Source organism: Apostichopus japonicus, chromosome 21, assembly GCF_037975245.1.
Source record: "Apostichopus japonicus isolate 1M-3 chromosome 21, ASM3797524v1, whole genome shotgun sequence".
NCBI classification, from domain to species: domain Eukaryota; kingdom Metazoa; phylum Echinodermata; class Holothuroidea; order Aspidochirotida; family Stichopodidae; genus Apostichopus; species Apostichopus japonicus.
This window is the reverse complement of record NC_092581.1, coordinates 9242258-9256526: the sequence shown is the minus strand read 5'-3', so window position 1 is coordinate 9256526 and position 14269 is coordinate 9242258. Positions and strand designations below refer to the sequence as shown.

The 14269-nt window shown below is 36.7% G+C and overlaps 1 protein-coding gene across 2 annotated transcripts in view; it reads left to right on the top strand.

Annotated features, from left to right (window-relative positions):
- LOC139962438 (activating signal cointegrator 1 complex subunit 3-like) overlaps window positions 1–14269 on the top strand; it is a 43236-nt gene continuing 28967 nt past the window's right edge. The window contains exons 1-14 of one of the 2 annotated variants that reach the window (XM_071962380.1): window positions 1–107; window positions 2308–2589; window positions 3034–3593; window positions 4572–4683; window positions 5819–5877; window positions 7038–7174; window positions 8360–8501; window positions 9099–9224; window positions 9794–9994; window positions 10230–10370; window positions 10935–11099; window positions 11758–12006; window positions 12960–13094; window positions 13962–14153. In XM_071962380.1, coding sequence (XP_071818481.1) covers window positions 2346–2589; window positions 3034–3593; window positions 4572–4683; window positions 5819–5877; window positions 7038–7174; window positions 8360–8501; window positions 9099–9224; window positions 9794–9994; window positions 10230–10370; window positions 10935–11099; window positions 11758–12006; window positions 12960–13094; window positions 13962–14153 — 2463 coding nt within the window. In that variant the 5' untranslated portion in view covers window positions 1–107; window positions 2308–2345. The remainder of the gene's footprint in view (window positions 108–2307; window positions 2590–3033; window positions 3594–4571; window positions 4684–5818; window positions 5878–7037; window positions 7175–8359; window positions 8502–9098; window positions 9225–9793; window positions 9995–10229; window positions 10371–10934; window positions 11100–11757; window positions 12007–12959; window positions 13095–13961; window positions 14154–14269) is intronic. The other variant, XM_071962381.1, reaches the window with a different exon arrangement.

Sequence of the window (14269 nt, the reverse complement as noted above, 5' to 3'; positions counted from 1 at the left end):
TTTGTCTCTTCGTAACACCGGTCTGTCAATGCTTGCAACTGGTTGCGCAATCCGGACAGTCCAGGCTATACTTCACGGTACACGCGAAGTAGGCAAGATGTTGACAGGTAAAGCCCAACTAAACTATAGGCCCAGCTTGTAAACTATGAGCTCGTTATTGGCTTTACGGTTGTAATCTTTTCATTTCACAAGTTCTAAGTAGGCTAGTTGCAAATGCAAATTGTTTATAGATGATTTCCAACTTCAACCATGAATAATTTAGGCCTACACTAGCCTAACGTTACGTGTTAGAATAGATATAGACTCGGGCCTAGGCCTATTTCAGTAACAAACCTAATTGCGCTAGGCCAGTACTAATTGGTAGGCCTAAATTATATGCAAGAAGAATGTGCACCGGCCAATTTCTGAGGCAAGACTGACAAATGATATCACAATTTAATGTAACAAATTGTATAAGACATTACTAATGTGGCGTCTATATTTTCTGCTGTTCTTATTTCTTAATGATATGGGAACATATGTGGCATTTATTCAAACTAGGCTAAACTGTGCACTTGTTACTTCAAAATGTTAGCCTGAGTGACTTGTAAAATTTACACCAATGGAGTCTAATCTATAGCAGTTTGTATTCCATAGAGTCCTAGCAGTGGGAAGTATTATGAAGGTGGCCAGATGTTTGGCAATTCAGTGCGATGTCTTCTATCTGGTATTGCGTCCTGTCTCTGACTTATGACATGTTTGTCTGACATTGGATTTGTTATAACAGGATTTGGTACAGAATCAAAAGTTTGATATTCCTTATGCACTTAAACCTTCTTCAAGGCTCAAATAAATTCGAATGTACAGAGTCGACGCAACAGCTATTGCCATCGGGCCCCTACCATTTGCTGACAGCAAGATTAGCTTTCTTGCCATTTAAGTCAAGTTGCCATAGGTGAGCTCATATTGACTTAGACCTTTAAACTTCTACACATATTGGAAGATGCTACATAAATGTGGGAAAGAAAAATGTGATACATTCCTATATTCATTAATTTCTGGATAGGCCTATGTGTTTTCTCTCTGTAAAAGATTCAAATCAGGAAAAATATATCTTTGGAAAGAAAAACAGAAAAATGATGTCGATAACAACTTGTGAAATTTTGAACAAATCCAATAAGTGGAAAACAAAAAATTACCGCCCCATATCTAATTGACTGTTAGATGCATCAAAAGAAGGTAATGAGTCAACTTTAAATAGTGATTTAAATCTCCATTTAAATAATTTTAATTTAAAGATTGCTGATTTTTTTAATCTGAAATAAATTTGAAAATGAAACAATAACATAGTTCAATGGTTCACTTCCGTAAAGCAAAGCAATTAATGACACGCCTTGAGCTTCACTGAAAGCAAACAAACTTGTTCCCTTTTTATTTTTTATAAAATGTGAAAATGGGATCAAGCATCAACAGTTGTATTTATATATAAGGTAACATCCCAACAAAGGTGTCATCAATGTATTATGCTAATGTTACAAGATATGTTTCATATCTCAAAAAAATACATCATCATATGGCATTGCCCACTTTTGTGCTCTCAAGACAGATGTGGCCTAGTTTAGCCAGACATCTTACATGCATTCATTTGGATGATCATTGAATGTTAGATGAATTAATATCTTTAGTAGTTAAGTATCAGTGTATATATATATATATGTATAAGTATATATAGTGTAGTATAGTATAGTATCATAGTAAATGAAATGGGATGTAAATTTTGTAATGAAATGCCAAGAAACTGCTTGGTAAAGGTTGGGAAATGATGTAAGCATTTGTTTTTCATGGTAACGTTATGTACATGTATTGCTGCACGTTGAAACACTAGAGAAAAATTAAGTTTTTTTTTTATCAACTACAAGGGACCACAAGAAATGAAGTCAACAAAAGTGTTGACCCTGAAACAAATGGCATCATTAGGTCATGCAAACAGCTCTTCAACATTTAAGATTCAGCATTTGCAAATACCCTGGCAATTACAGAAAATAATCATTGTAATATATAAAGAAAAACATAAGTAAGTGAAGAACATTTGGCTCGATGATATCATATATTTATCAAGTCTCAACCTTGTGTGTGTTAAAAGACATTAAATCTGTTATATCTCTCAAATTGAATAACATTTTCTTGGTAGCTGTGTGGGGAATTTGTATGACAGTTATCTCTAGATCACATTCAGACCAACAATGATAAACTTTGGGTTTGTGCTTTACTTGCTGTATTCATACTTAGTAGCATTAATCATTGCTAAAGATTGTTTTCTTTCTTCAGACAGAGTAGTCACTGAGTTTTGAAAGTTAACTGCCACAATGACATTACCTCGCCTTACTGGGACTTTGCGGACGTATGGAGGTGTGACCCGCACAACAAACTCTGAACAAGATGAGGAGAATGAAATCAGTCTCATCGATAAAGGCAGGCGGCAGATGGTACGAAAGGCAGAGAAAGGTCTCACCTGGAGGAGACTGGAAACTTCCATCCAGAAAAAAAGTGACAATGGTGGTGCCACCAAGAAACTCTTGCGAGATATAATAAACTGTGCCTCTGGACTTGGTAGGTCCCAGCTCTTGACCTTTTCATGTGTAGTGGAGTAATTTGAACACTAACTTACTCCATGAGTGATTTTGCAAATTGTTCAACTCCGTTTTTTATCTGTCATTTTAATATAACTTAGAGATAGGGTGCCAAGACTACTTTGAAGTTGTCAAATAGCTCAAAATTGCTGTTGGTAACAATTAATAATTACTATAAGGTGTATATAAGAATGGAAAATTAAGAAGACAAAAGTTGGTTGTAAAAAAATCATTCAAAGACATGAATTCCGAAAAGAGCAAGGTCCACTAAAATGTCACAGAGAAAATCAGTTCAGAAGTATTTGAAAAACAGAGAGTTTCCAGTTCTTATGCTACAAGAGATTCATTCTTACAAATGCAACTTTTTAATTAGAAATTATTCTTCTATTACAACTCAGTCAACCGTTAAAATTCTCTTTTAAAGTTGGTGAAGAGTCGCCCATGGAGGTAGTAGAACACGCAGCTTGTACAGCCATCTGTATATTGCATAACTGCGACGAGGTCACTCATCAAGAAATTCGCCAGTTCGGAGCGCAGTTTGGTTCCGTGTCAAGATTTGTCGTTGATGAGTTTTTTAGTATCCTGAGCAAAGTTATAGCCCAGTTGCCGAAAGGGTCGCTGTCTGAAATCCTGAAATCCATGGAGGAGAGAGTCGAAAAAGAGTTTGGAGAATCTATCAAGTTTTCGCACGAGACGAAACCTCTGAATGTGGACAACGATCAAGTGTTTGAGCCAATCGGTCAGGAAATCTCACACTGGGAATTAGATTTTTCTTATGCAAACAACGGTAACGTTGCTGTCGAACCGAACAGCAAAGAGACATCTGATGGATCCAACAACAATTTGAGTTGGCTACGGAAGGAAGTTGAGAACGCTGTGGGTCTCTCAGGTTCCAAAAGCCTTGGGCTCTCTGTCGAGGCCCTCTGTATCACTCTCATCACCGAGTTGAAATCCAGTAAATCTAATGATGAGTTGCAGAATGAGGTGAGTGAGGAAATGTTGATGATGTGTGTTGACGATGTGTGCTACAGATAACCACTGTTTGCCACATGTATATCAAATACAAAAACTACCATAGTGGGAATAATTAAAGTTGATTTGTATTGCTGCAAAATATGGAAGAAACTAAGCTCTTGTTTATCAAGTACTTGTTCCGTTCCTGGCAAAATATTTTTTATAATAAAATTGAATGATTTAATAAACTTGAATTAAACAATGACAAAGCACAGGGTTCGCGAAGATATATATCACTAATAAGTTTTATAGGTACAGAGACACCACACTTTGCTACATCTGTGAGATGTACTGTAGATTGAATTGCTAAATTTGAGCTCTCCTCCCACCTCCCCCCTCCCGTCTCCCCCCTCCTCCGCACTCTGCATTTCTGTGCAACAATTTGTCAACTCCAAATGTAAATCTGTTAAGGATTGACATTGGGAAGGTCTGTCATTATTTGAGTAATAAGTCTGATGAACAGCTGCATTACATGAACCCTCGTCGATTGTACTCCTTCTGTTAATCACAGACTTTCCTGATGAAGCAACAGTGCATCTGACATTGAGCCGTTCAGATAATTACTAAGTGTAAACATTCCAACATTGGCATCATACTCTCATCATTGAGCAATTTAATTGTCTGATTAGACAATTTATTATTGGTGTCTTGCAATAATTTGTACAGTCAGTGCATTTAGGAGAATGCTAATAAATCTGACCAATACAGTATATGGCCAGTCAGGACTGATGATAGTACAAATCTAGATTTTCACCAAATACCTCATCGAGAATGAGACCAATTATTGAAAAAAAGTCTTGTTCTATTTTGCAGGATAATGTACAGTAAATGGAATTTGAAAATTCCATTTTAAATGGACCCCACATCAACTTTATTTGCCATCATGTTTAAACTTTTACTGTCAAACTTTTTCTATCTTTAAACAAGATTTATTCTATTTCTTTGTAGCTTTTCGATTTACTTGGCTTTGAGTGTTTTGAGCTGATTGAGATGGTCCTAAAACATCGTTCGGATATCACCTCTGCTGCTCATAGAGGAGAGGCATTTGCCAGGATTACAGGTAAGACCAAAGTCTGTCCGTCATATGGAAAATGTTGAAGAATATAGGAGCCAATGTATGGCTTCTGAATCTGGAATTTGATAAACTAAACTAAGATTATTACCAAAGTAAGGTAATGAGTCTTTTACCTGTAGGCTTGGATATTAAAGTTGAGCAGAAATAAACATATTGTTTTCAGCTACACAGTACTTTGTATTGTAATTTTAGACTAATGATGTACGTATGTAGATAAATATTTAAACTCATGGACAATTTGCTGTCTTTTCTTGTCATGTTGTAATCTATTAAAAGTTTATGTGATGAACCTTTCTGTCATTAATGGAACATACATTTTAGGAGTATGTAGCTCTTGAAATGTAGTATAAGTCAGAGGCAGAAATATTGCTTGATAAACCTCAAAGTGATTTGAAAGTATTCATGGATAGGCTAGAGAAAAGAACACATTTGAAGGAAAGGTGTTGTAGCTGGTTGCAGTTTTACATAAAAAAAAAATCATTTTCCAACCAAGTGACTCACTTAATTATGCAACATTCATTACTAAGAGCAATGAACATTATAAAAGAACAACAAGTTGTTCTGTTACCCTATTCAGAAAAATGAATATTTCCAGTTGACAATATTTAGTTATTACTATTTGAAAATAGCAATTCTGCCCCCAGTTCTTAATAATTGGTCAATAATCAAGGGTGAAGTTATGGAAAGTAGCCTGCTCTGGTTGAATTCCAACCTCCTTTTTGGGATAGTAAAGATGTAAAGATTAACAAGCAATGTTAAATTCTTTCCGTATTATGAATTGAACATTACTTCAATGTTACACTCTCAGCCAATAGTTGTAGGTATATAGAGCTTCTGTTATCACTTATTTTCCCATGGGAAAAACTTAAGATTGAAGTAAAATTCAGCCTGTGAGAATTATTTCAAACCTGTCAAGCCCCTTTAAGCACAGAAACGGTTCTGATGGATTTTTAAAATTTTTTACTCTATGTTATGTATGGTTTTGAAAGAATGATATTATTTGAAATTTTTACCAGTAAGCACCGAATGGTTTCTGTGGGAATTCCCCCCCCCCCCTTAATTATAATAAAGTTATTGTGGGTCTCATTAGTTTTTCTTGTGTTTCATATTTCCTCCAAAGATCATAAGATGGATAAAGGTAACAAAACACCCACTTATGGAAGTCAAGTTACCATACAGGTAAGTCATCACGATAGTAAGTTGGGCCTTTTTAGGTTTTTAATGGACAATTTACTTATAAAATGGTTTGGAGAGTACCTTACCTTGCACCTACTGTAAGAATAGTATTTGCTCTGCTTCTGCTGGAAAGTATATAGATATTATTGATAATAACCTCTTCCCCTGCTGGTTTCTTTCTTTCTTCTCTCCATCCCTTGTCTACTAATCCCCTTACATCTATCTATTTGTGTTCACCATGCTCATTTAACCTGTCTGTATTCTGTGAGTGTTTTTGTCCCTTCTGTTACTTGTCATTTAGTCTTTGAAGAAGATCCTGCTAGGATCGAATTGTCCAGCCAACTTACTTTTACACATTCTCTTACACAGGCTAGTGGATAAGCAGTTTGCTAACAGTTTTATTTTATTTTTATTTTCATTTAGATATTATTGATGGTAGAAAAAATAGACTCCCCTTTTGACAATGTTAGCTGTCAGGACCACTTGTGCATTAACAGTTTGCAAGGATTAACATTTAGGAAGCCTGCATATACACCAGTGTTCTCTAATCCTTACAAGTTCCTCCCCATTTGACTATCATCTGCCCTTGTACCCTTGCTGTTTGTTATCTTGAACAATCCCCTCTGGTGTTGCACCTTTTTGATATTTGATATTTTTCCTCTGTGCCACAAGCAAGAAACAGAAAGTGTTTATTGATTGTTTACAATAGCGTACATTAGATCCAATGGCCGTATATTTGGAAGGTATAGTAGCAGTGTTTTGCTGTAGGGGTTGTAGGTAAGAGGCAGTACACTGTATAACATTTTGGAAAAGATTTGAGATGTTTTAAAGTTGCTAGCAACAGGAATTCTCAGCACGTTCTTTGTTTACTGCAATTGCATAACTGCAGGCTTTATGGGTTGTATGTAAGAGCCTTATATAGTGTACTGCCTCTTAATAAGAGGCAGTACACTATATAAGATTTTGGAATAGATTTGAGATGTTTTAAAGTTGCTAGCAATAGGAATTCTCAGTACATTCTTTGTTTTAAAACTGCAATTGTATAACTGCAGGACTGCTAGTTTTATTTGTCTGACTTTTTGCGGGGTAACATTCTTTAAATGTTGAGGTTACAAATTGGATAGATGTTGAATTTAATTTGATCCTTCCATGTTTTGCTTCAGTCTGTAAAGGAGAAAGAATTGGCTAAGCAGATAAGGAGAGAGGAAAAGAAGTTGGCTCGTCGTGAAGGGAAGTCCACCAGGCAAGAGAATGGAAATGGTGAGACGGAGTTTGATGCGGACTACCTCAGGCTTCAAAGGTTAGATAGTACTCAAGACATATTTCAAGAAGTGTGACATAAATGACTAGTTGAATTAAGGTAAATTATATGATAGAAGAAGTTCCAACAAATCTTGTTGTGTGAATACCAAAGTTCAGAGGTCACCTTTAACGAGATAGTGAAATTAACCTTCATGGTTATGTTCTTTGATAGAGATGATTATGATACACAACACCCCCTCCCACCCCTCCCCACCTCCACCCTACCCCCTCCCCCACAGACACAAAGTACTTCATATTTGCAGGCATCTTAATCCGTCTTTCCTTCATGTAGGTTGGTGCATCTCTTCCAACAATTTAATAATAAACTAAAGAGATTGATATTACATTTTCTTGTGCCTCTAGAAAGTTTGCCTTACAAGATGCCAAGTACGAACCACTTTTCAAGCATCCCTACCACCTCACCCCCTCCTACCCCACCCCACCCCACCTCCACCAACCTCCTCCCCCACAGACACAGTATTTCATATTTGCAGGCATCTTAATCCGTCTTTCTTGTGCCTCTGGAGAGTTTGCCTTACAAGATGCCAAGAGGGAACCACTTTTCAAGCATCCCTACCACCTCACCCCCTCCTACCTCACCCCACACCCATCCCAACCTACCCCCTCCCCACAGACACACAGTATTTCATATTTGCAGGCATCTTAATCCGTCTTTCTTGTGCCTCTAGAGAGTTTGCCTTACAAGATTCCAAGAATAAACCACTCTTCAAGCATTCCTACCAACCCACCCCCTCCCCTCCCACCCCACCCCACCCCACCCACACTCTACTCCCTCCCCCACAGACACACAGTATTTCATATTTGCAGGCATCTTAATCCATCTTTCTTGTGCCTCTAGAGAGTTTGCCTTACAAGATGCCAAGAATAAACCACTCTTCAAGCATCCCTACCACCCCACCCCTGCCCTCCCACCCCACCCCCACTCTACTCCCTCCACCACAGACACACAGTATTTCATATTTGCAGGCATCTTAATCCGTCTTTCTTGTGCCTCTAGAGAGTTTGCCTTGCAAGATGCCAAGAGCGAACCACTTTTCAAGCATCCCTACCAACCCACCCCCTCCCCTCCCACCCCACCCCACCCCCACTCTACCCCCTCCACCACAGACACACAGTATTTCATATTTGCAGGCATCTTAATCCGTCTTTCTTGTCCCTTTAGAGAGTTTGCCTTACAAGATGCCAAGAGTGAACCACTTTTCAAGCATCCTCGACGGAGGGGTCCTCAGTATGAACGCTATCCGTTTGTCTTTGATGCCATGGCCGAGGCACAAAGGGCATCATCCTTCGTGGCGGGAGCAAAGGTTCGTCAACAAAATTCTTTTAATAGTATTTGTCAGAGATGGGATATTTTCTTTAGATATGGATAGACCGAAGCCACTAGGTCTTCTTTGTAGATTGTTCATTTAATATCTTTATTAAATTTTTGAATGTTGTTTCATAGTTCCATAACAACATATGCAATCAACTTTACTAGTCCAGTGTGATTTTGAATAGTGAGATTGAAGTCGACAATTTTGGAATTTTCCAGTTTGCTGTAAAAGGGTGTTTGAACTCTTGAACAGTTTGAGTTATGATGTTCTCCTAATTTATATGTACATATATGAATATATGTATATGTATAGAGAGAGAAAGAGCAACTAAATTTTTCATTTGATACTCAATTCCCATAACAACATATGTTATTAACTTTACTAGTCCAGTGTCAGCTCTATTAGTAAGGTTGAAGACTAAAACTTTGACATTTTCCAGTTTGCTGTTAATGTGTGTTTAATTCCATCATGAACAGACATAAATAGAAAGAGAGAGCAAGGAAATTGCCGCTAAAGAAATTTCATATTTGACAATTTCCCTGTGAGTTTTGTCCTGTTTATCAAGCTATGGTTTCTCCCTTTCTCTAGATATCTCTTCCAGTCGGTTTTCAACAGAAGCAGGAAAAGCTGTACGAGGAGGTCCATTTACCTCCGGCCTCAGCTGCCCCACTGGATGTCGGTCAGGAACTGATACCTATTGCATCATTGGATGAGGTATGTCTCTGCTCTCAGGCATAATACAGAAAAAAACTAAAAGTTTTCAACTGGAAATTCATGCTTTTTATGTACTAACATACCTCAAAATATGTGGTATTCAAAATTGAACATTTTCAAGAACGAAAATATTAATGTTCTAGCAATAGAAATTTTAGAAAAGAATCTTACAACTAAGAAAAAGATGAGAAAACCCCAGAGTAAGAAGAAAAGTCAGGGCAATTTCTAAAGGCAGTACCTAAATTTGACTATCTGTTTAACTTTATTTAGAAATGAATTTATTTCAAATCAATCTCTAGCAGATAAGACAATTAATTTGAATGAAAGCATGGTAATATTTTTTATTTACAATTTAGGAAATTGCCTTGTCATTTGGACATGGGAAGCTAATCCTGGTGCTCTTTGAAGCTGCAAAATATAAACATTTTCTGCTTAATACTGTGCACATATTTAATTATTCATATAAGGTCATTTGTCAGTTTTCTGCTAAGTTTTATTCGTTTGTTATCATAGAATAACTTTCACTGACTGTTTTTCTTTGGTACTGATTTTTTTTACCTATCTCCAAGATTGGACAAATGGCTTTCAAAGGGACGAAGAAACTAAACCGTATCCAGTCAGTGGTGTTCGAGACAGCTTACAACACCAACGAAAATCTCTTGATATGTGCCCCTACTGGTGCTGGTAAAACCAACATCGCTATGTTGACCATCATACACCAGATCAAACACCACATTGAGGCTGGCGTCATCAAGAAGGACAGCTTTAAGGTCAGTCTACATCTAACTTTTCCCGGGGATCGAGTCCGAAATGCGGTTATCTCTGCCCTGTCAGGGGCACTTTTGTGTCTGTTGTTAATCCCCTATCTGTGGTAAACGCATAATAGTTAGCAGTAGCAGATGTTTCGTCCCTAGCAGGATCTTCTTCAGGAGATAATCCTCTGGATGAATTTTGATTGTGTTTCTGAGAAGCATTTGTTGAATTTTCGTTTTTTCTCCATCTCAGATCATTTATGTAGCACCCATGAAGGCACTAGCGGCAGAAATGGTGCGCAATTTTGGGAGCCGCCTCGCCCCTCTCGGGATCCAAGTTAAGGAGATGACAGGTGACATGCAGCTCACGAAGAGTGAAATCGTAAAAACTCAGGTAAACTCTTCAAAGGAAATTAAAAAATCAAAAAATAATTAAAAAATTAAAAATGACATTCTGATGGTTCAATTGAGGATATCAAAACATATTATGTCGCTTTACACTCTGGGTTAAAATTATCTTTGGCATATGAAAACAATCTGGTAAATTCATATGATAGTGTGATTTACCTTAAAAGCTAACTACTGTTTGTGGCAGCTGCTAACATGACTTTATATTAGTTAGTTACCATAATCTGCATCTAAGAATTGTGACAGAAGTTGTTATTGTCATCACATATTTAGCTCAATTAATAGCTGTTTTGTTATTCGAAGTAAAAACTCAAACTTTTTCACTGTCAATGAAGTAGTTTATGAGGTGAATATTACATATTGTAAATTATTATTATAGTAAGTGTAATTAAATGAAATGGTTTTGGTTATGAATTGGAAAGAACATTTTCCTTATTTAACAGATGAATTCGAAAATGAACCATTGAACTGGTTCAAGGGAACAAAGTACTTCATAGTTACTTCAATTTTAACATAACCAAAAATGATTCTTCTGAACACTTCCTTACAGATGATTGTCACAACTCCAGAGAAATGGGATGTTGTCACTAGGAAGAGCACTGGTGATGTCGCCCTCACTCAACTCGTCAAACTGATAATCCTTGACGAGGTTCATCTCTTGCATGATGACAGAGGTGCTGTCATCGAGAGTATAGTGGCAAGGACACTCCGTCAGGTACGATTAGCATTGTAGGATGATCAATTAAGTGTTGGGAGATGAGTAGATGAATGGGTGCAGAAAATGAGGGGGGGGGGGGAGGGGAGATGAGTTGATGAATGGGTGAAGCAAGTGAGGGGGGTAGATTAGTTGATGAATAAGTGAGGAAAATGAGAGGGGGGAGATGAGTTGATGAATGGGTGAAAAACATGAGGGGGAGATAAGTTGATGAATGGCTGAAAAAAATAGGGGGGGGGAGAAGATTTGATGAATGGGTGAAGAAAAATGAGGGGGGGGGAGAGAAGAGATTAGTTGATAAATGGGTGACAAAAATGAGAGGGGATGAGTTGAATGGGTGAAAAAAAATAGGGGGGCGGGAGATGAGTTGATGAATGGGTGAAGAAACTTGGAGGGGGAGATGAGTTGATGAATGGGTGAAGAAAATGAGGGGGGAGAGGAAAAATTAGTTGATGAATGGGTGAAGCAAAAAGGGGGGTGGGGGTTTATTCTTATTCATGGTCTTATAAATCAATCCTTTGGACATATTGATTCAAAATATGCAAAATCCATTCAATAATTTCATTTTCATACCTTTAGTTCATCATCGTTGTTGACCCAGGAAACGTCTCTAGTCAGGTGACAAGTCACACCAATTCTTTTTCCTTTCTTCGATCAGGTGGAATCTACTCAGAACATGATTCGTATCATTGGCCTCTCCGCTACGCTGCCAAACTACGTCGATGTGGCCCGCTTCCTGAGGGTGAATCCGTACAAGGGACTGTTCTTCTTCGACGGTCGGTTTAGGCCGGTCCCGTTAGGTCAGAGGTTCATCGGCGTCAAATCCACCAATCCCATGCAGCAGAGGCGTGACATGGATGAAGTCTGCTACGAGAAAGTCAGTAGCATGGTAGAGAATGGATTTCAGGTGAGTCTCATCAAGCTGAATAAAAAAAATTAGGTTATTCTTTGATTTTATTCATCAGGGTCTCATCACTTATGAGAAGATGGAAATAAATAAAAGTATACTTCCATCTTTGCTTTTGATGAAAAATGTAATGGGATAAGTTCATTTCATTTTAACTTTTTTTTATTTTTTATATTAGTCAATAAACAGTATTTAAATAAATGTGATATAATGTGTATGACAGAATGAAAATTCCCTTTTTTTTTTGGAAGTAAGTTCATTTCATTTTGACTGTTTTTTAATTTTTTATATTAGTCAGTAAGCAGTATTTAAATAAATGTGATATGATATGTATGACAGAATGAAAATTCCCCTTTTTTTTTTGAAGTAAGTTCATTTCATTTTGACTTTTGACTTTTTTTTTTTTTTTTTTTATATAAGTCAATAAACAGTATTTAAATAAATGTGATATGATGTGTATGACAGAATGAAAATTCCCTTTTTTTTCAAAGTATATTTTATTTTGAGGATATATTTATGTCTCGTTTTTGGTTTCCACAACTAATACCGTTAACTCTCTTGAAACTTGCCGACAGAATCAATCCTTTTTCATTCAATGAGTAAACATATCTCATTGTTAGGAAGGATAAGTGTATGATATTTCTTATATGTGTGATCAATATGTCTGAATATTGTATTAGCTGATCAGAATGACAGATCAGAATGACAAAACTTCAACACTAAATCCAGCTTACATGACTTAACAATATTAACATTAGTATAGTCGTAGTAGTAAAATTAATGAACAATTTAACATCATCATGGTAACTTAATCTTGATGTTGAAGTGTTTTCTTTATGTTCACACTTATCTCTTTTCGCTTTACTTAGGGAGTCACCAACCATTCATATTGTGAGACATTAATGTTTTTACATTTTCAATTCCTGATTTTTATTGACTTGTTATTCCTGCAGGTGATGGTGTTTGTTCATGCGAGAAATGCAACAGTACACACCGCCAGTAAGATGCAGGAGATAGCCAAGAAGATGGGAGAAAGTGGCATGTTCCAGGCAACATCAAGTCCTGAATTGGGCACAGCAGCTAAACAGGTTGGCTTACTATGTTTGTTTCTAGATTTATGAAATTATTCAAAAATGATATGACAATGCATATTCACTTTTGTTGACAGTAATATGATCATGCATATTCACCTTTGTTGTCAATAGTATGACAATGCATATTCACTTTTGTTGACAGTAGTATGATGATGCATATTCACTTTTGTTGACAATAGTATGATCGTACATATTCACTTTTGTTGACAATAGTATGATCATGCATATTCACTTTTGTTGACAATAGTATGATCAAACATATTCACTTTTGTTGACAGTAGTATGATCATGCATATTCACTTTTGTTGACAATAGTATGATTATACATATTCAATTTTGTTGACAATAGTGTGATCATGCATATTCACTTTTGTTGACAATAGTATGATTATACATATTCACTTTTGTTGACAGTAGTATCATGTATGTTCACTTTTGTTGACAGTAGTATGATCATACATATTCACTTTTGTTGACAATAGTATGATCACGCAAATTCACATTTATTGACAATGGTATGGTTATACATTTTCCGATTCAGATATTTAGACATTGTTGTCATTTATCAAAATTCCTTTAAAAAAAAAAGTATGTAGGTTCCAGCTATTGTACAAATGAATAATGATTAAATTCTCAATCATTCCTAACTGGTATTTTCTAAATCAGTACTAAAAAGAAACTTCAGTTCCGAAGTTAACAAATATAAGTTCAAGGATAGTCACTTAATAGTTGCCATGATTGTAGGTCAAGTTGTAACCCTATTGTTATTGCAATCTTAATTCACAAAGCCTTAACAAAAACAGCAGAAAGAGCTTATAACAAATATGTGAGCTGTCATTGTTTGTGTGATTCTTCACACAGGTATCTCGATCACGAAACAAGCAGTTGAGGGAGCTCTTCAGCGACGGCTTCTCCATCCATCATGCGGGCATGCTGAGGCAGGATCGTAATCTGGTGGAGCGGCTCTTTTCAGACGGTCACATCAAGGTCCTCTGTTGTACCGCTACTCTAGCCTGGGGTGTCAATCTACCCGCTCATGCTGTAGTCATCAAGGTAAGCCTTCTTTATGATCACAATCAACAGGATCTATTGTAAGGATTGTTTGCCTATATACATGCCCATGCTTAAGTCATCACGGTATTAAAATATATGCATTCTAGTGTTTAAAC